This window comes from Eumetopias jubatus, unplaced genomic scaffold, assembly GCF_037043125.1.
Source record: "Eumetopias jubatus isolate StellerSeaLion01/CBP00866 unplaced genomic scaffold, mEumJub1_p1.0 scaffold_12, whole genome shotgun sequence".
Taxonomy (NCBI): Eukaryota; Metazoa; Chordata; class Mammalia; order Carnivora; family Otariidae; genus Eumetopias; species Eumetopias jubatus.
Genome location: NW_028274818.1, coordinates 113,154,221 through 113,169,827, shown reverse-complemented (window position 1 = coordinate 113,169,827; position 15,607 = coordinate 113,154,221). Strand labels below are relative to the sequence as shown.

The 15,607-nt window shown below is 44.4% G+C and overlaps 1 protein-coding gene across 1 annotated transcript in view; it reads left to right on the top strand.

Moving 5' to 3' along the window:
* Window positions 1–10,092, top strand: part of LOC148162927 (melanoma-associated antigen 9-like) — a 33,284-nt gene extending 23,192 nt beyond the window's left edge. The window contains exon 2 of the mRNA XM_088017085.1: window positions 9,933–10,092. Within this exon, the coding sequence (XP_087873211.1) occupies window positions 9,933–10,092 (160 nt within the window). The remainder of the gene's footprint in view (window positions 1–9,932) is intronic.
* The last annotated feature ends 5,515 nt before the right edge of the window (window positions 10,093–15,607 follow it).

Here is a 15,607-nt window from a genome sequence, read left to right as displayed (position 1 = left end):
GGCCACACAGATGCGGTACCCGCCCTGTGGGATGCCTGTCTATGGCTTCCCACCTGACCCAAGCTAAGAGCACTGCCTGTGACTTTCAAGAATAAAAACAACATCCTCAGAAGGGAGCAGCTGGATTACAGGTGAGTCTGGGAAACCTTGTTTGTCTCAGTGTGAAATAGTCCAAGCAGATCCAAGACAGCTCTAGAGAAAGACTTGATAAGACCCTGTGTGAGGTAATGAATGTGCTCTGTGTGTGTGTTTTGGGGTGGGGACAATGGTGTGCAGAGCAGAAGAGAAGAAATGCCTGAATTCTAAATGAATGGGAAGGTCAGTCAGAAGAAGGGTGACCCGTCCCTGTACTGTCAAGTAGAGGAATCGTGGTTTGGTAGAGAGCTTTGACCCAGGCCATGCACGGCTGCAGGCCATAAGGTGCGTTCGCCTACAGAGTGAAGAGTCTCTTCTGCTCTGTCCCTTGCTAGGATGAGACGCAGGGCAGTGTGGCACCGTGTGGTTGGGGATGCATGCTGTGCACCCAGAGTTCTAACCCTGGTTTCCCCACTGAGTGGGCAGACAAGCCCGTCAAGCTTACCATCTTTAGAATGGGGGTGATCATAGCATTATAATGTGCTTAAACAGTGTCTGGTAGGGACACATGGGTGGCTCCGTTGGTTAAGCGTCTGCCTTTGGCCCAGGTCATAATCCCAGGATTCTGGGATTGAGTCCCACATTGGGCTCCCTGCTCAGCAGGGAGTCTGCTTCTCCCTCTGCCTCTGCCCCTCCCCACAACCCCGCTCATGCACTTGTGCACTCTCTCTCTCAAGTAAATGAAGTCTTAAAAAAAAAAAAAAAAAAACAGCATCTGGTATATAGTAAGTGCTCAATAAATGTTAGCTATTATTCTGTGATTCTATGACAGAGAGAGAGGGATTTTCCTATAAGTAAGAGTTAGAAAGGATTGAATTTTAATTTTTTTGCAATCATTTAAGGAAAAATATCCAATGAAGTTATCTTCAGGGTACTTTGGCACTCAAAAGATATCACCAGGAAGAAGAATTACAATTATAATTCTGTACTATTTTAAGAGTATAATTGTGTATTTTTTTTTTTGAAGAAATGTTTTGTGGAAGTGCCAAGTCAATAGGCCATGAACTCAACTTGAGTTCAAGGGTCCCCTAGCTTTCCTTATGTGTTCCTCGGACAAACTACAGAAAATGTCATTGGGGTTAGTCCCCTAGGGCACCACGATGGGTAATTGAGTGAGCATTTAGTTCTCAAACTGGTATTAGTGTGTCCAGAGACTGCGATCTCCTGAGACCCTGGCCCAGAGGGTCTTGGTGGCCAGCGATGTGGGCAGAATACAACCTCTCCCCAAAGCACAATGTTTAAGTAAGCATTGGTGGGGTGGAGCGACGGCAACGAACAAGGGAAACAGATACTAGCAGAGTTTCTCAAAAGCTCTGGAACTTTTTTTTAAGAGTTATTCTTTTGAGAGAGAGAGAGTGTGTAAGAGCTCAAGCAGAGGGAGGGACAGAGGGAGAGAATCTCCAGCAGACCCTCCCTGGGGCACGGAGATCCACGCGGGGCTTGGCTCCATCCCACAGCCCCAAGAATGTGACCTAAGCCAAAACCAAGAGTTGGACGCTCAGCCAACTGAGCCACCCAGGAGCCCCTGGAACTAATTTTTTAAAATAATATTTTGAGGCGAAATTCACATACAATAAACCGTTTCAGAGCAAACAATTCAGTGGCATTTAGTACAATTCCCAGTGTTGTGCAACCACCAGCTCTGCCTCGTTCCAGAACCTCTCTGTGCCCCACAGTAAAATCCCACACCCATGTAACAGCTTCTCCCCATTCCACCCCCTCTCATCCCCTGGAACCGCCAGTCTGCTGTCTTTATGGATTTGTGTGCTCTGAATATTCCACGTAAGTGGAACCACACGGTGTGTGACTGTTTTATTGTGCTGAAATACATACAACACACAGTATACGTTCAAACCATCCATCCTTACAGCCCCTTCCATCCTGTGACTCTGAAACTCTTTCACTATTACACAGTGACTCCGACTCTCCCCCCAACCCCTGACTGCCAACACTTTACCTCCTGTCCTCATGGGTGTGACTACACCAAGGGCCTCATATAGTTAGAATCACACAGTATTTGTCTTTTTGGGATTGGTTTATTTAACTTACCGTAAAGTCCTCAAGATTTTATCCATGTTGTAGTATGTGTCAGAAATTTCTTCCTTTTTAAGGCCAAATATTATTCCATTGCATGGATATACCACTATTTGTGTATCCATTTTTCTGTTGATGGACATTTGTACTGTTTCCATCTTTTGGCTTTTGCAAATAGTGCTGCTATGAGCATGTGTTTACAAGTTTTTGTGTGTGCAATATTTTCATTTCTTTGAGTATATACGTAAGAGTAGAATTTCAGGTTCATATGGTAATTCTATGTTTAACTGTTTAATGAGCCACCAAACTGTTTTCCACAGTAGCTGAACCACTTTACATTCCCACCGGTAATGTATGAGGGTTCCAATTTTTCCACACCCTTACCAACAGTTGTTATTTTCTTTTTTTTTTTATTATTATAGTCATTCTAATGAGTATGAAGTGATATTTCATTGTAGTTTTGGTGTACATTTCCCTAATGACTACTGATGTTGAGAATCTTTTTGCATATTTGTTGAAAAAAAAAGTCTATTCAAGTTCTTTGCCCATTTTTAAATTGGGCTGTTTATATTTTTGTTGTTGTGTCCTAAGAGTTCTTTATATATTCTGGATATTAGACTCCTCAGATATATGATTTGCAAATATTTTGTTCCTTTTGCTTTCTTGATAGTGTCTTTGATGCACAAAATTTTTATTTTATTTTTTTTTTATTTTTATTTTTTTAAAGATTTATTTATTTATTTGAGAGAGAGAGAATGAGAGCGATAGAGAGCACGAGAGGGAAGAGGGTCAGAGGGAGAGGCAGACTCCCCGCCGAGCAGGGAGCCCGATGCGGGACTCGATCCCGGGACTCCAGGACCATGACCTGAGCCGAAGGCAGTCGCTTAACCAACTGAGCCACCCAGGCGCCCACAAAATTTTTATTTTTAATGAAGTTAAATTTATATATTTTTGTTGTTCATGCTTTTGGTATCATATCTAAGAAATTGTTGCCATCTGCAAGATCGTGAAGGTTTACCTTTATGTTTTCTTCTATGAGTTTTATTATTTTTGTACTTATACTCATATCATTGATCCATTGTAGTTAATTTTTGTGTATGATGTGAGATAGGGAGCCAACTTTCTTCTTTTGTATGGGGATATCCACTTTTCCCAGCACCATTTGTTGAAGAAATCATTTTTTCCTTATTGAATAGTCTTGGAACCCAGGTTGAAAGCCAATTGGCTGTAGTTGTATAGGTTTATTTAGGGATCTTCAATCCTTTTCTGTTGGTCTGTATGTCTGTCTTTATGCTAGAATCACATGGTTTTAATTACTGTAGTTTTGTAGTGGGTTTTGAAATCAGGAAGTGTGAGTCCTCCAACTTTGTTCTTCTTTAAATTTTTTTATTGTTATGTTAGTCACCACACATTAAATCATTAGTTTTTTTTTACTTTAAATTTTTTGTTATGTTAATCACCATACATCATTAGTTGGATGTACTGTTCCATGATTTGTGCATAACACCCAGTGCTCCACGCAGAATGTGCCCTCTTTAATACCCATCACCAGGCTAACCCATCCCCCCACCCCCTGCCCTCTAGAACCCTCAGTTTGTTTTTCAGAGTCCATCATCTCTCGTGGTTCATCTCCCCCCCTGATTTACTCCCCTTCATTCTTCCCCTCCTGCTATCTTTTTTTTTTTCCTTAACATATATTGCATTATTTATTTCAGAGTTACAGATCTGTTGATTGCTTTGGGAATTATGGACTCTTTCACGGTATTAATTATTCCAGTCCATGAGCATATTATGTATTTCCATTTGCTTGTGTCGTCTTTAGTTTGTTTGTTTGTTTGTTTGTTTTTAATCAAGGTCTGTTAGTTTTCAGAGTACAAGTCTTTCTTTATTTGACAGAGAGCGAGAGAGCACAAGCAGTGGGAGCAGCAGAGGGAGAGGGAGAGGGAGATGCAGCCTCCCCACAGAGCAGGGAACCTGATGCGGGGGATCCCAGGACCATGGGATCATGACCTGAGCCAAAGGCAGACGCTTAACCAACTGTACCACCCAGGCACCACTCTTTGTTTTATACTTGTTCATGTCTTGTAAGGGTGTAATATTTAAAAATTACTTCAAAGAACCAACTTTTGGCTTTGTTAATACTTTCTTTTTTAAATTTTTTTATTGTTATGTTAATCACCATATATTACATAATTTGTTTTGGTGTACTGTTCCATGATTCATTGTTTGTTCATAACACCCACTGCTCCATGCAGAACGTGCCCTCCTCAATACCCATCACCAGGCTAACCCATCCCCCCACCCGCCTCCCCTCCAGAAACCTCAGTTTGTTTTTCAGAGTCCATCATCTCTCCCGGTTCGTCTCCCCCTCTGACTTACTCCCCTTCATTCATTCTTCCTCTCCTGCTATCTTCTTCTTTTTCTTTTTTCTTTTTTTTTTTTAATTTTTTTTTTAAATTTTTTTATTGTTATGTTAATCACCATATATTACATCATTAGTTTTTGGTGCAGTGTTCCATGATTCATTGTTTGTTCATAACACCCAGTGCTCCATGCAGAACGTGCCCTCCTCAATGCCCATCACCAGGCTAACCCATCCCCCTACCCCTCTCCCCTCTAGAACCCTCAGTTTGTTTTTCAGAGTCCATCATCTCTCATGGTTCGTCTCCCCCTCTGACATACTCCCCTTTTCTTCCTCTCCTGTTATCTTCTTCTTTTTCTTTTTTCTCAAAATATGTTGCATTATTTGTTTCAGAAGTACAGATCTGTGATTCAACAGTCTTGCACAATTCACAGCGCTCACCGTAGCACATACCCTCCCCAATATCTATCACCCAGCCACCCCATCCCTCCCACCCCCAACCACTCCAGTAACACTCAGTTTCTTTCCTGAGATTAAGAATTCCTCATATCAGTGAGGTCATGTGATACATGTCTTTCTCTGATTGACTTATTTCACTCAGCATAACACCCTCCAGTTCCATCCACGTCGTTGCAAATGGCAAGATCTCATTCCTTTTGATGGCTGCATAATATTCCATCGTGTATATATACCACATCTTCTTTATCCATTCATCTGTCGATGGACATCTTGGCTCTTTCCACAGTTTGGCTATTGTGGACATTGCTGCTATAAACATTAGGGTGCACGTACCCCTTCGGGTCCCTACATTTGTATCTTTGGGGTAAATACCCAGTAGTGCAATTGGTGGATCGAATGGTAGCTCTAATTTCAACTGTTTGAGGAACCTCCATACTGTTTTCCAGAGGGGTTGCACCAGCTTGCATTCCCACCAACAGTGTAGGAGGGTTCCCCTTTCTCCACATCCCCGCCAACATCTGTCATTCTTTGACTTGTTAATTTTAGCCATTCTGACGGGTGCAAATATTTTCTCCCATTCTGTCGGTTGTCTTTTGGTTTTGTGGACTGTTTCTTTTGCTGTGCAAAAGCTTTTTATCTTGATGAAATCCCAGTAGTTCATTTTTGCCCTGGCTTCCTGTGCCTTTGGCGATGTTTCTAGGAAGAAGTTGCTGTGGCTGAGGTCGAAGAGGTTGCTACCTGTGTTCTCCTTTAGGATTTTGATGGACTCCTGTCTCACGTTTAGGTCTGTCAACCATTTGGAGTCTATTTTTGTGTGTGGTGTAAGGAAATGGTCCAGTTTCATTCTTCTGCATGCGGCTGTCCAATTTTCCCAACACCATTTGTTGAAGAGACTGTCTTTTTTCCACTGGACGTTCTTTCCTGCTTTGTCAAAGAGTAGTTGACCATAGAGTTGAGGGTCCATTTCTGGGCTCTCGATTCTGTTCCATTGATCTATGTGTCTGTTTTTGTGCCAGTACCATACTGTCTTGATGATGACAGCTTTGTAATAGAGCTGGAAGTCCGGAATTGTGATGCCGCCACCTTTGCTTTTCTTTTTCAAGATTCCTCTGGCTATTCGGGGTCTCTTCTGGTTCCATACAAATTTTAGGATTATTTGTTCCATTTCTTTGAAAAAAGTGGATGGTATTTTGATGGGGATTGCATTGAATGTGTAGATTGCTCTAGGTAGCATTGACATCTTCACAATGTTGGTTCTTCCAATCCATGAGCATGGAACGTTTTTCCATTTCTTTGTGTCTTCTTCAATTTCTTTCCTGAGTATTTTATAGTTTTCTGAGTACAGATCCTTTGCCTCTTTGGTTAAATTTATTCCTAGGTATCTTATGGTTTTGGGTGCAATTGTGAATGGGATCGACTCCTTGATTTGTCTCTCTTGTGTCTTGTTGTTGGTGTATAGGAATGCCACTGATTTCTGTGCATTGATTTAAAAGCCTGCTACTTTACTGAATTCCTGTATGAGTTCTAGCAGTTTTGGGGTGGAGTCTTTTGGGTTTTCCACATACAGTATCATATCATCTGCAAAGAGTGAGAGTTTGACTTCCTCTTTGCCGATTTGGATGTCTTTGATTTCTTTTTGTTGTCTGATTGCTGTGGCTAGGACTTCTAATACTATGTTGAATAGCAGTGGTGAGAGTGGACATCCTTGCCGCGTTCCTGACCTTAGGGGAAAAGCTCTCAGCCTTTCCCCATTGAGAATGATATTCGCTGTAGGTTTTTCGTAGATGGCTTTTATGATATTGAGGTATGTACCCTCTATCCCTATACTCTGAAGAGTTTTGATCAAGAAAGGATGCTGTACTTTGTCAAATGCTTTTTCTGCATCTATTGAGAGGATCATATGATTCTTGTTCTTTCTTTTGTTAATGTATTGTATCACGTTGATTGATTTGCGGATGTTGAACCAGCCTTGCAGCCCAGGGATAAATCCCACTTGGTCGTGGTGAATAATCCTTTTAATGTACTGTTGGATCCTATTGGCTAGTATTTTGGTGAGACTTTTTGCATCCATGTTCATCAAGGATATTGGTCTATAATTCTCCTTTTTGATGGGGTCTTTGTCTGGTTTTGGGATCAAGGTAATGGTGGCCTCATAAAATGAATTTGGAAGTTTTCCTTCCATTTCTATTTTTTGGAAGAGTTTCAGGAGAATAGGTATTAATTCTTCTTGAAATGTCTGATAGAATTCCCCTGGGAGGCCATCTGGCCCTGGGCTTTTGTTTCTTGGGAGATTTTTGATGACTGCTTCAATTTCCTTAGTGGTTATAGGTCTGTTCAGGTTTTCTATTTCTTCCTGGTTCAGTTTTGGTAGTTGATACATCTCTAGAATTGCACCCATTTCTTCCAGGTTATCTAATTTGCTGGCATAGAGTTGCTCATCATATGTTCTTATAATTGTTTGTATTTCTTTGGTGTTGGTTGTGATCTCTCCTCTTTCATTCATGATTTTTTTGATTTGGGTCATTTCTCTTTTCTTTTTGATAATCTGGCCAGGGGTTTATCAATCTTGTTAATTCTTTCAAAGAACCAGCTCCTAGTTTCGTTGATCTGTTCTACTGTTCTTTTGGTTTCTATTTCATTGATTTCTGCTCTGATCTTTATTATTTCTCTTCTTCTGCTGGGTTTAGGCTTTATTTGCTGTTCTTTCTCCAGCTCCTTTAGGTGTAGGGTTAGGTTGTGTATTTGAGACCTTTCTTGTTTCTTGAGAAAGGCTTGTATTGCTATATACTTTCCTCTCAGGACTGCCTTTGCTGTATCCCAAAGATTTTGGACAGTTGTGTTTTCATTTTCATTGGTTTCCATGAGTTTTTTTTAATTCTTCTTTAATTTCCTGGTTGACCCATTCATTCTTTAGTAGGATGCTCTTTAGCCTCCATGTATTTGAGTTCTTTCCGACTTTCCTCTTGTGGTTGAGTTCTAGTTTCAAAGCATTGTGGTCTGAAAATATGCAGGGAATGATCCCAATCTTTTGGTTCCGGTTGAGACATGATTTGTGACCTAGGATGTGATCAATTCTGGAGAATGTTCCATGGGCACTAGAGAAGAATGTGTATTCCGTTGCTTTGGGATGGAATGTTCTGAATATGTCTGTGAAGTCCATTTGGTCCAGTGTGTCATTTAAAGTCTTTATTTCCTTGTTGATCTTTTGCTTAGAAGATCTGTCCATTTCAGTCAGGGGGGTGTTAATGTCCCCCACTATTATTGTATTGTTGTCAATGTGTTTCTTTGCTTTTGTTATTAATTGCCTTATACAATTGGCTGCTCCCATGTTCAGGGCATAGATATTTACAATTGTTAGATCTTCTTGTTGGATAGACCCTTTAAGTAGGATATAGTGTCCTTCCTCATCTCTTATTACAGTCTTTGTTTTAAAATCTAGTTTGTCTGATATAAGGATTGCCACCCCAGCTTTCTTTTGGTGTCCATTAGCATGGTAAATGATTTTCCACCCCCTCACTTTCAATCTGGGGGTGTCTTTGCGTCTAAAATGAGTCTCTTGCAGACAGCATATGGATGGGTCTTATTTTTTAATCCAATCTGATAGCCTGTGTCTTTTTATTGGGGCATTGAGCCCATTTACATTCAGGGTAACTATTGAAAGGTATGAATTTAGTGTCATTGTATTGCCTGTAAGGTGACTGTTACTGTATGTTGTCTGTGTTCCTTTCTGATCTTTGCTGCTTTTAGGCTCTCTCTTTGCTTAGAGGACCCCTCTCAATATTTCTTGGAGGGCTGGTTTCGTGTTTGCAAATTCCTTTAGTTTTTGTTTGTTCTGGAAGCTTTTTATCTCTCCTTCTATTTTCAATGACAGCCTAGCTGGATATAGTATTCTTGGCTGCATATTTTTCTCGTTTAGTGCTCTGAAGATATCTTGCCAGTCCTTTCTGGCCTGCCAGGTCTCTGTGGATAGGTCTGTTGCCAATCTAATATTTTTACCATTGTAGTTACATATCTCTTCTCCCAAGCTGCTTTCAGGATTTTCTCTTTGTCCCTGAGACTCGTAAGTTTTACTATTAGATGTCGGGGTGTTGACCTATTATTATTGATTTTGAGAGGGGTTCTCTGTGCCTCCTGGATTTTGATGCCTGTTTCCTTCCTCGTATTAGGGAAGTTCTCTGCTATTATTTGCTCCAATATACCTTCTGCCCCTCTCTCTCTCTCTTCTTCTTCGGGGATCCCAATTATTCTAATGCTGTTTCGTCTTATCATATCACTTATCTCTCGAATTCTGCCCTCGTGATCCTGTAGTTGTTTCTCCCTCTTTTTCTCAGCCTCTTTACTTTCCATCATTTGGTCTTCTATATCACTGATTCTCTCTTCTGCCTCATTTATCCTAGCAGTTAGTGCCCCCATTTTTGATTGCACCTCATCAATAGCCTTTTTGATTTCGACTTGGTTAGATTTTAGTTCTTTTATTTCTCCAGAAAGGGTTTCTCTAATAACTTCCACGCTTTTTTCACGCCCAGCTAGTATCTTTAAAGTCATGATTCTGAACTCTAGGTCCGACATCGTACTAATGTCCGTATTGAGTAGGTCCCTGGCTGACGGTACTACCTCTTGTTCTTTTTGCTGAGGTGATTTTTTTCGTCTTGTCATTTTGTCCAGAGGAGAATAGATGAATGAGAGAACAAAATGCTAACAGGTTTACAACGTCCCCAGCAAATATACTGTATACAAATCAGAAAAGACCTGAAACCAGGGGAAAAGAAAGGGAAAGAAAGAGAAAAGAAAAGAAAAAAAAGATAAAAACCCTGGTTGGCCCCCCACCTTCATTTTGACCGTGGGTTCATGGGGGCCAAGGAAGAAAGAGCCTGTTCCCCCTCAGTCTGAGTCCATTCCCGCAAGGCCTATGAGGTCCTCCCCTTGGAGTTCTTCCTTGTAGCAGCTGGGCTTCTGAGCCTTCTGGTCTGGAGCATAGCCTGGCTGCTGGTCCTGGAGAAAGTGGATCTTTTGGGCCTGGGGGAGCCATGGATCCTCTGGGCCTGGGGGCGCTGGCGAAACCAATGGCGGCGGTGTGTCTGGAGCTGAAGGGCCATGTGTAGGCAGTCTTGGGGGTACGTACGGTGGGGGCAGGGTCGGTTCATCCTTGGGATCTCCAAACAGGATTTGTGGAGATTGGGGCTTTTCCTGATTTTCTTTAGGTCACTTGGATGATGCGATTAAGACCCTGGCCTGTCCCTCCCTATTGCAAGCAAATCGCATCCAGGGGGGAAGGTTCTGAGCAGTTCTTAGCCAGGAGTCAATGTACAGAAACTGGTCAGGGTGTCCTGGTTCTCCTGTTATGACTCGCCATACTCAAAGAATCATTGGGACATGCAATGTCCCTTCTAAAGGCCACCCGACATCTAAGGTGGGCCATTCCAATCCACATAGGGTTCTTAACTTGCCGGGGTTCATCCTGACTCCATAGTCTCCTGAAAACCACTTCTTGAAATTTTGGATCATGGTCTCTAGAACCATAGGTTTACTCTGCCCTGACCCCATGGTGTTGCCCAGTGTGCGGTGGTGCAGAGACAGACAAAGGGGGGGGGTGCCAACTGAGATGAGGAGACCAATCAGAAGCCTGTCTGACCGTGTCCCAAAGGAGCTTGGGTGAGGCTTAGCCATAGCGGTCTCAGTGTTGTGACTTACGATCAGAAACTATTCTGATGCCGCCATAGACTGTATGCCATTCACCACGGATTTGCAGATGGGCCCACTCAGACTCCGTATACTTCTGGGGACCTGAAAGGTGTCCGCCCATGGAGTCACAGGATCAGTCCAATTGAGCAAGCCAAGTCGGACTGCATATTCACTCCCACATTCACACTCCAGAAGTTATTACATTCCCTCCCTGGGAATCCCTACCTGTGAGACCTCCAAGAGGTCTCTGGGAGGTGATCAGGCTCCCCTTCCACCCCAATAGGGGTGGGCCTGTCTGGATCCTGGGACCCATGGCCTTACTAGAATCTGACATCGGGACCAGGTCCTCGCCTGCCAAGTCTCCTTGAGTCCGGTGGAAACACCAGAGTGGGGCCAGCCCAAGGCGACTGGGGCGGGAGACTCCCGAATATTAGGGCATACCTTCTCCGTTGCAATCCCTCGTTGTGTCACCACCTCGCCATTGCCCCAAACCGGTGGCAACAGTGGGCCAGTGTGGTTGGGTTTCCTGGTCAGGGAACCAAATGTTACGGAACCTGGACTGGATCGCCCAATGGAAGAACGTAGCGGCACCCTAGATCTTGGAGGATAGGAGGTTTATTTAATGCCAGCGGTCTCGGAGTAGAGTGATCTCCAATGCTCTGAGCCCTGAGCACAAAGGGGGCAATTAATACACTTCTACTTCTGCATACTTGGCACTTTTGGTGCATGCACAAAGCGGGGCAGGGAGAAGAACCTGAAAGAGCCCCGGGGCAAGGACTGGGACTCTCTGCCTGGCTCGGTCCGCCATCTTACGTCACAGATTTCCTTATCACTACCACCGGGTCTGAGTTGAGGGCATGGTTCAGGGTAAGTGTCAGGGTCAGGGTTTGCCTCCAGGGGGCCACTGAAATTGGCAGTTTGCTGGAATGAACATGCAGAGATCTTCTGCTCTGAGAACTTTCCACAGTTCCAAATGGTGTGGTTTCCTACTGCGTGGCAGGTTGAATCCTCTGGTATTGCTCAGTTATTCCCAATCTCTGGGGCTTTGGAGCCCAGCCTCTGAGGCCATACACCTCAGAAGCCACCTTATGGTTAGGGTTAGGGCCAAGAAGAATGGGAGGCTCGATCTGCTGGCACTGGGTTGAGCTTCCCAGGGCTTTGATTTGAGAGTGTGGGTCAAGTGAGTGTTAGGCTCATGGTTTGCAGCCAGGGAGCCTGCAGAAAGTGGGGTTTGCTGGAATGGGCATGCAGATTTCTCCTGCACTGTATGGTTTCTAGAGTTCAAAATGGCTCAGTTTCCTTCTGGGTGGCAGGCTGAGTCCTCTGCTATTGCTCAGGTGTCCCCAATCCCTGGGTCTTTGGAACTGGGCCTCTGGGGACAGGCCCTTTAGAAGCCATGCTATGGTTTGGTGTAAGACCTAGGGGCATGGCATGCTGATCTGCCGTTTCAGTGGCGAGCTTCCCAGGGTTCTGTGTTAAGGGCATGGGTCAGGGTGAGTGTTAGGCTCAGGGTTTGAGACCTGCAGGCCAATGAAAGTAGGATTTGCTTGGTTGGCATTCGAATACCTCTTGTTTTGAATGCTTCCCAGAGGTCCATTTTCACGGAATCCATCTGGGTGCCATGTTGAATCCTATGGTATTGCTCAGTAGTCCCCAATCCATGGAGTTTGGATCGGGGCCTCTAGGGACAAACCCCTGAAAAGCCACCCTAGGTTTAGGGTTAGGGACTAGAGGAATGTCAGGACCAATCTGCATGTGCTGTGGTGAGCTTCCACTGCTTCTGAGTTGAGGGTGTGAGTCAGGGTGCGTTTCAGGCTCAGGGTTTGTGTCCATGGGAGCGCTGAATATGGGGATTTGCTGGGATGGGCATTCAGAGTCCCCCTGTTCTTAATGCTTTCCAGAGATTAAATGGCGTGTTGAGTTGGCAGGTCCTTCTAGTTGGCAGGTTGAGTCCTCTTGTATTGCTAGGAGTCCCCAGTCCTTGGGGCTTTGGAACCAGACCTCTGGGTACAGACCCCTCAGAAGCCTTCCTAGGGTGACGGTTATGGCCTGGCAGCATGGCAAGCTGAACTGCCGGTGCTGTGGTGCGGTACGTGTGGTTTGACTTAAGGGCGTTCATCAGGGTAAGTGTCATCCTCATGGATAGAGGCCAAGGGGCCGATCAAAGTGGGGGCTTGCTTGGATGGCCATGCAGTGTACTCATGTTCTGAATGCTTCCTGGAGTTCCAAATGGCTTGTTTTCCTTCTGGGTGACAGGCTGCGTCTTCTGGTCTTGCTCAGGTGTCCCCATCTCGGTGGCTTTGGAGCCAGGCTTCTGTGGACAGACCACTCAGAAGTTAACCTAGGGTTAGAGTTAAGGCTTAGGATCATTTCAGCAGGGATCTGCCCATGCTGTGCGAGCTTCCCGGGGGTCTGAGTTGAAGGTGTGGGTCAGGATGAGTGTTAGGCTCAGGGTTTGCCACCAGGGGGCCACTAAATGTGGGGTTTCACTTGGATAGGCATGCAGATTTCTCCTGCTCTGAATGCTTTCTGGAGTTCCAAATGGCATGGTTTCTGTCAGGGTGGCAGGCTGAGTCCCATGGTATTGCACAGGTGTCCCCCAAACCTGGGTCTTTATAGCCATGTCCCTGGATGGTGAGAGAGCTCATGTCCCCAGTCTCAAAAGTAGCTGCTGGCCTCATCTCTCTGGGCCAAGGGATGGCCAGTGCTTCTATAATCATCCAGAAAGAGTGGGAAAGGTCTAGACAGGAGAAGATCATCATCACAAGTTTTGTGACCTACTCAGGACTCAGTCTTCCCTTTTGCAAAACCAGGATAACTGATAATACTTACTTCACAGGATTTATTTGTGAATGTTATGAAATAATGTACTTTGAACTTTAAAGTGTTATTATTTTTATTCCACTTGTAGAAGAAGAGAGAAGAAGCCAGGGTAGGGTGGAATTGAGTGCCCAATGCTCTTGGATATTACCTCTGGAGTTTCTGCTGGGTCTTTGAGGTGCCCTTCTCCTTTCAGTTAACCTGGATGGGGAGAACCATGCTACAGAGTGAACAGTGGAGGATGTTTTCCTCTGAAAGTTCATGCTGGGCATTCCCAGGGTGTCTGGTCGACCAGCTGATCCTAAAGCGCTGGGCTAACCAGTTGGAGATCTGTGTCCTGGTCTTGAGGCAGCTGCCCGCACACAACTTCTACTACCTGGTGGGCTACAGTGAGACTCTGCTGTCCCACTTTTACAAATGTCCCGTCCGTCTGCACCTCCAGAGTGTGCCCTCCAAGGTCGTATATAAGTACATCTAAGGCAATCACCTTTTCTGCATCAGGCTCTAGCCTGTGAAGGACAGGACCATATGGGAAAGGAGTGAAGTAGAAATGGGGAAATACATCCCCTCACTGTCTCAAGGATTCCTTTCCAAAGCTGCTGTTGAATAAATAGACCTTCTGTGTTGTCTTGCCTCTTGGTTTGTCTTTCCTCCTTAGAGAAGAGAACTAGAATAAGGTTTCTTCGAAGATGTTCCAAGGCTCCCCAACAGGCTACCAGTTGTTTGAGGCTTGGGTAATAGCTACAGTGCAATGAGACTCTTGTCACTTTACCAGGAACTTTACCTGGAGTTCTTTGTTTTTTCTCAAAGTGGAAGAATCCATTTTTGGTCATTATAAAATAATCAACATTAATTTTTAAAAATTTTAAACAGTATGGACATGTGTCAAGTCAACCATGAAAGTTTCTTGTAATTCTTCCATAGAGAACTACTGTGAACAGTTTATTTTATTTCGAGATGTACTTTTTCCCTCCAGAAATAACTTAATGGATACTCGTTGCTTATTAAATAAGCTTTCAATTGAGCACCTCCTGTAGGCCACAGATTCTTCTGAGTGCTTGGAATCCATCAATGGACAAAACATTCTGTTCCAAGATCCCTGACTTCGAGACACCTGTACCCCTGTGGAGGTCTGCAGGGAGGGTTAGGCAGCACTGAGGACTCCCAAGAAGGTGAGCTCAGTGCAGGAGAGCGTTTCAGGAGGTGGCATCTGCAAAAGCTGCACGTGGTGCTGGGTGGTGGGGAAGGGATTGCTGACCAACTTCACTCTGACACTGACCTTGACCCTCACCTTGACCATGACCGTGTTTCACTTAACCCTGAACCTCAACCTCACACACCGTCATTCCAACCCTGACCTTGACTTATTACCCTGACTCTGATTCTACCCTAAGCTTTACCCTCACTCTAACAGTGATGTTCTCCCTAATCCTACTCACAACTTGAACTTCACTCAACCTCACTCTTACCTGAGGGTCTCACCCAGAACCTCCCGTGATCATGTCTGACTCTGACACTGACTTTGACTACATCCTTCACATAACCCTGATTTTCAGTCAGAACTTCACGCTGAAAATATCCAAATGCTATCTGACCCTTTTCATGACCCTGACTGTGACCTTATCCCAACTCTAACCCTGAGGCTTGCTTTGACTCTGACCATAATCCTCACCCAGACTCTTATCATGACCTTGACCATAAAACTCAGAGTCATCTAAATTTGACCCTTGCCCTGATCTTCCCTTATTGATAAACTGGACTCTGACCCTGACTCCAAAACCCAACCATCACCCAGACTGTCCCTCACACAGATCAGAGCCTACTCTTCACCCTGGTTTTGGCCCTGATTCTAACACTCAACAACCCTGGATTGATGGGACTGATTGTCATTCAGGCCCTGAGACACCCTCACACCTTGCTGACAAAACTCAACCTTAACCTGACCCTGATCCTTCTGACCTTCACTCTGACACTGACCCTGACCCAGGACTTCATGTGAATTTGACCCTCACCCTCTTCTTGATTCTCACCCTAACCCTGACCTTGACCCTTCCACTAACAGTAATCTAACTGAACCTCTGCTGGACTTGATCATGTTCCTGATTCTCACGATCC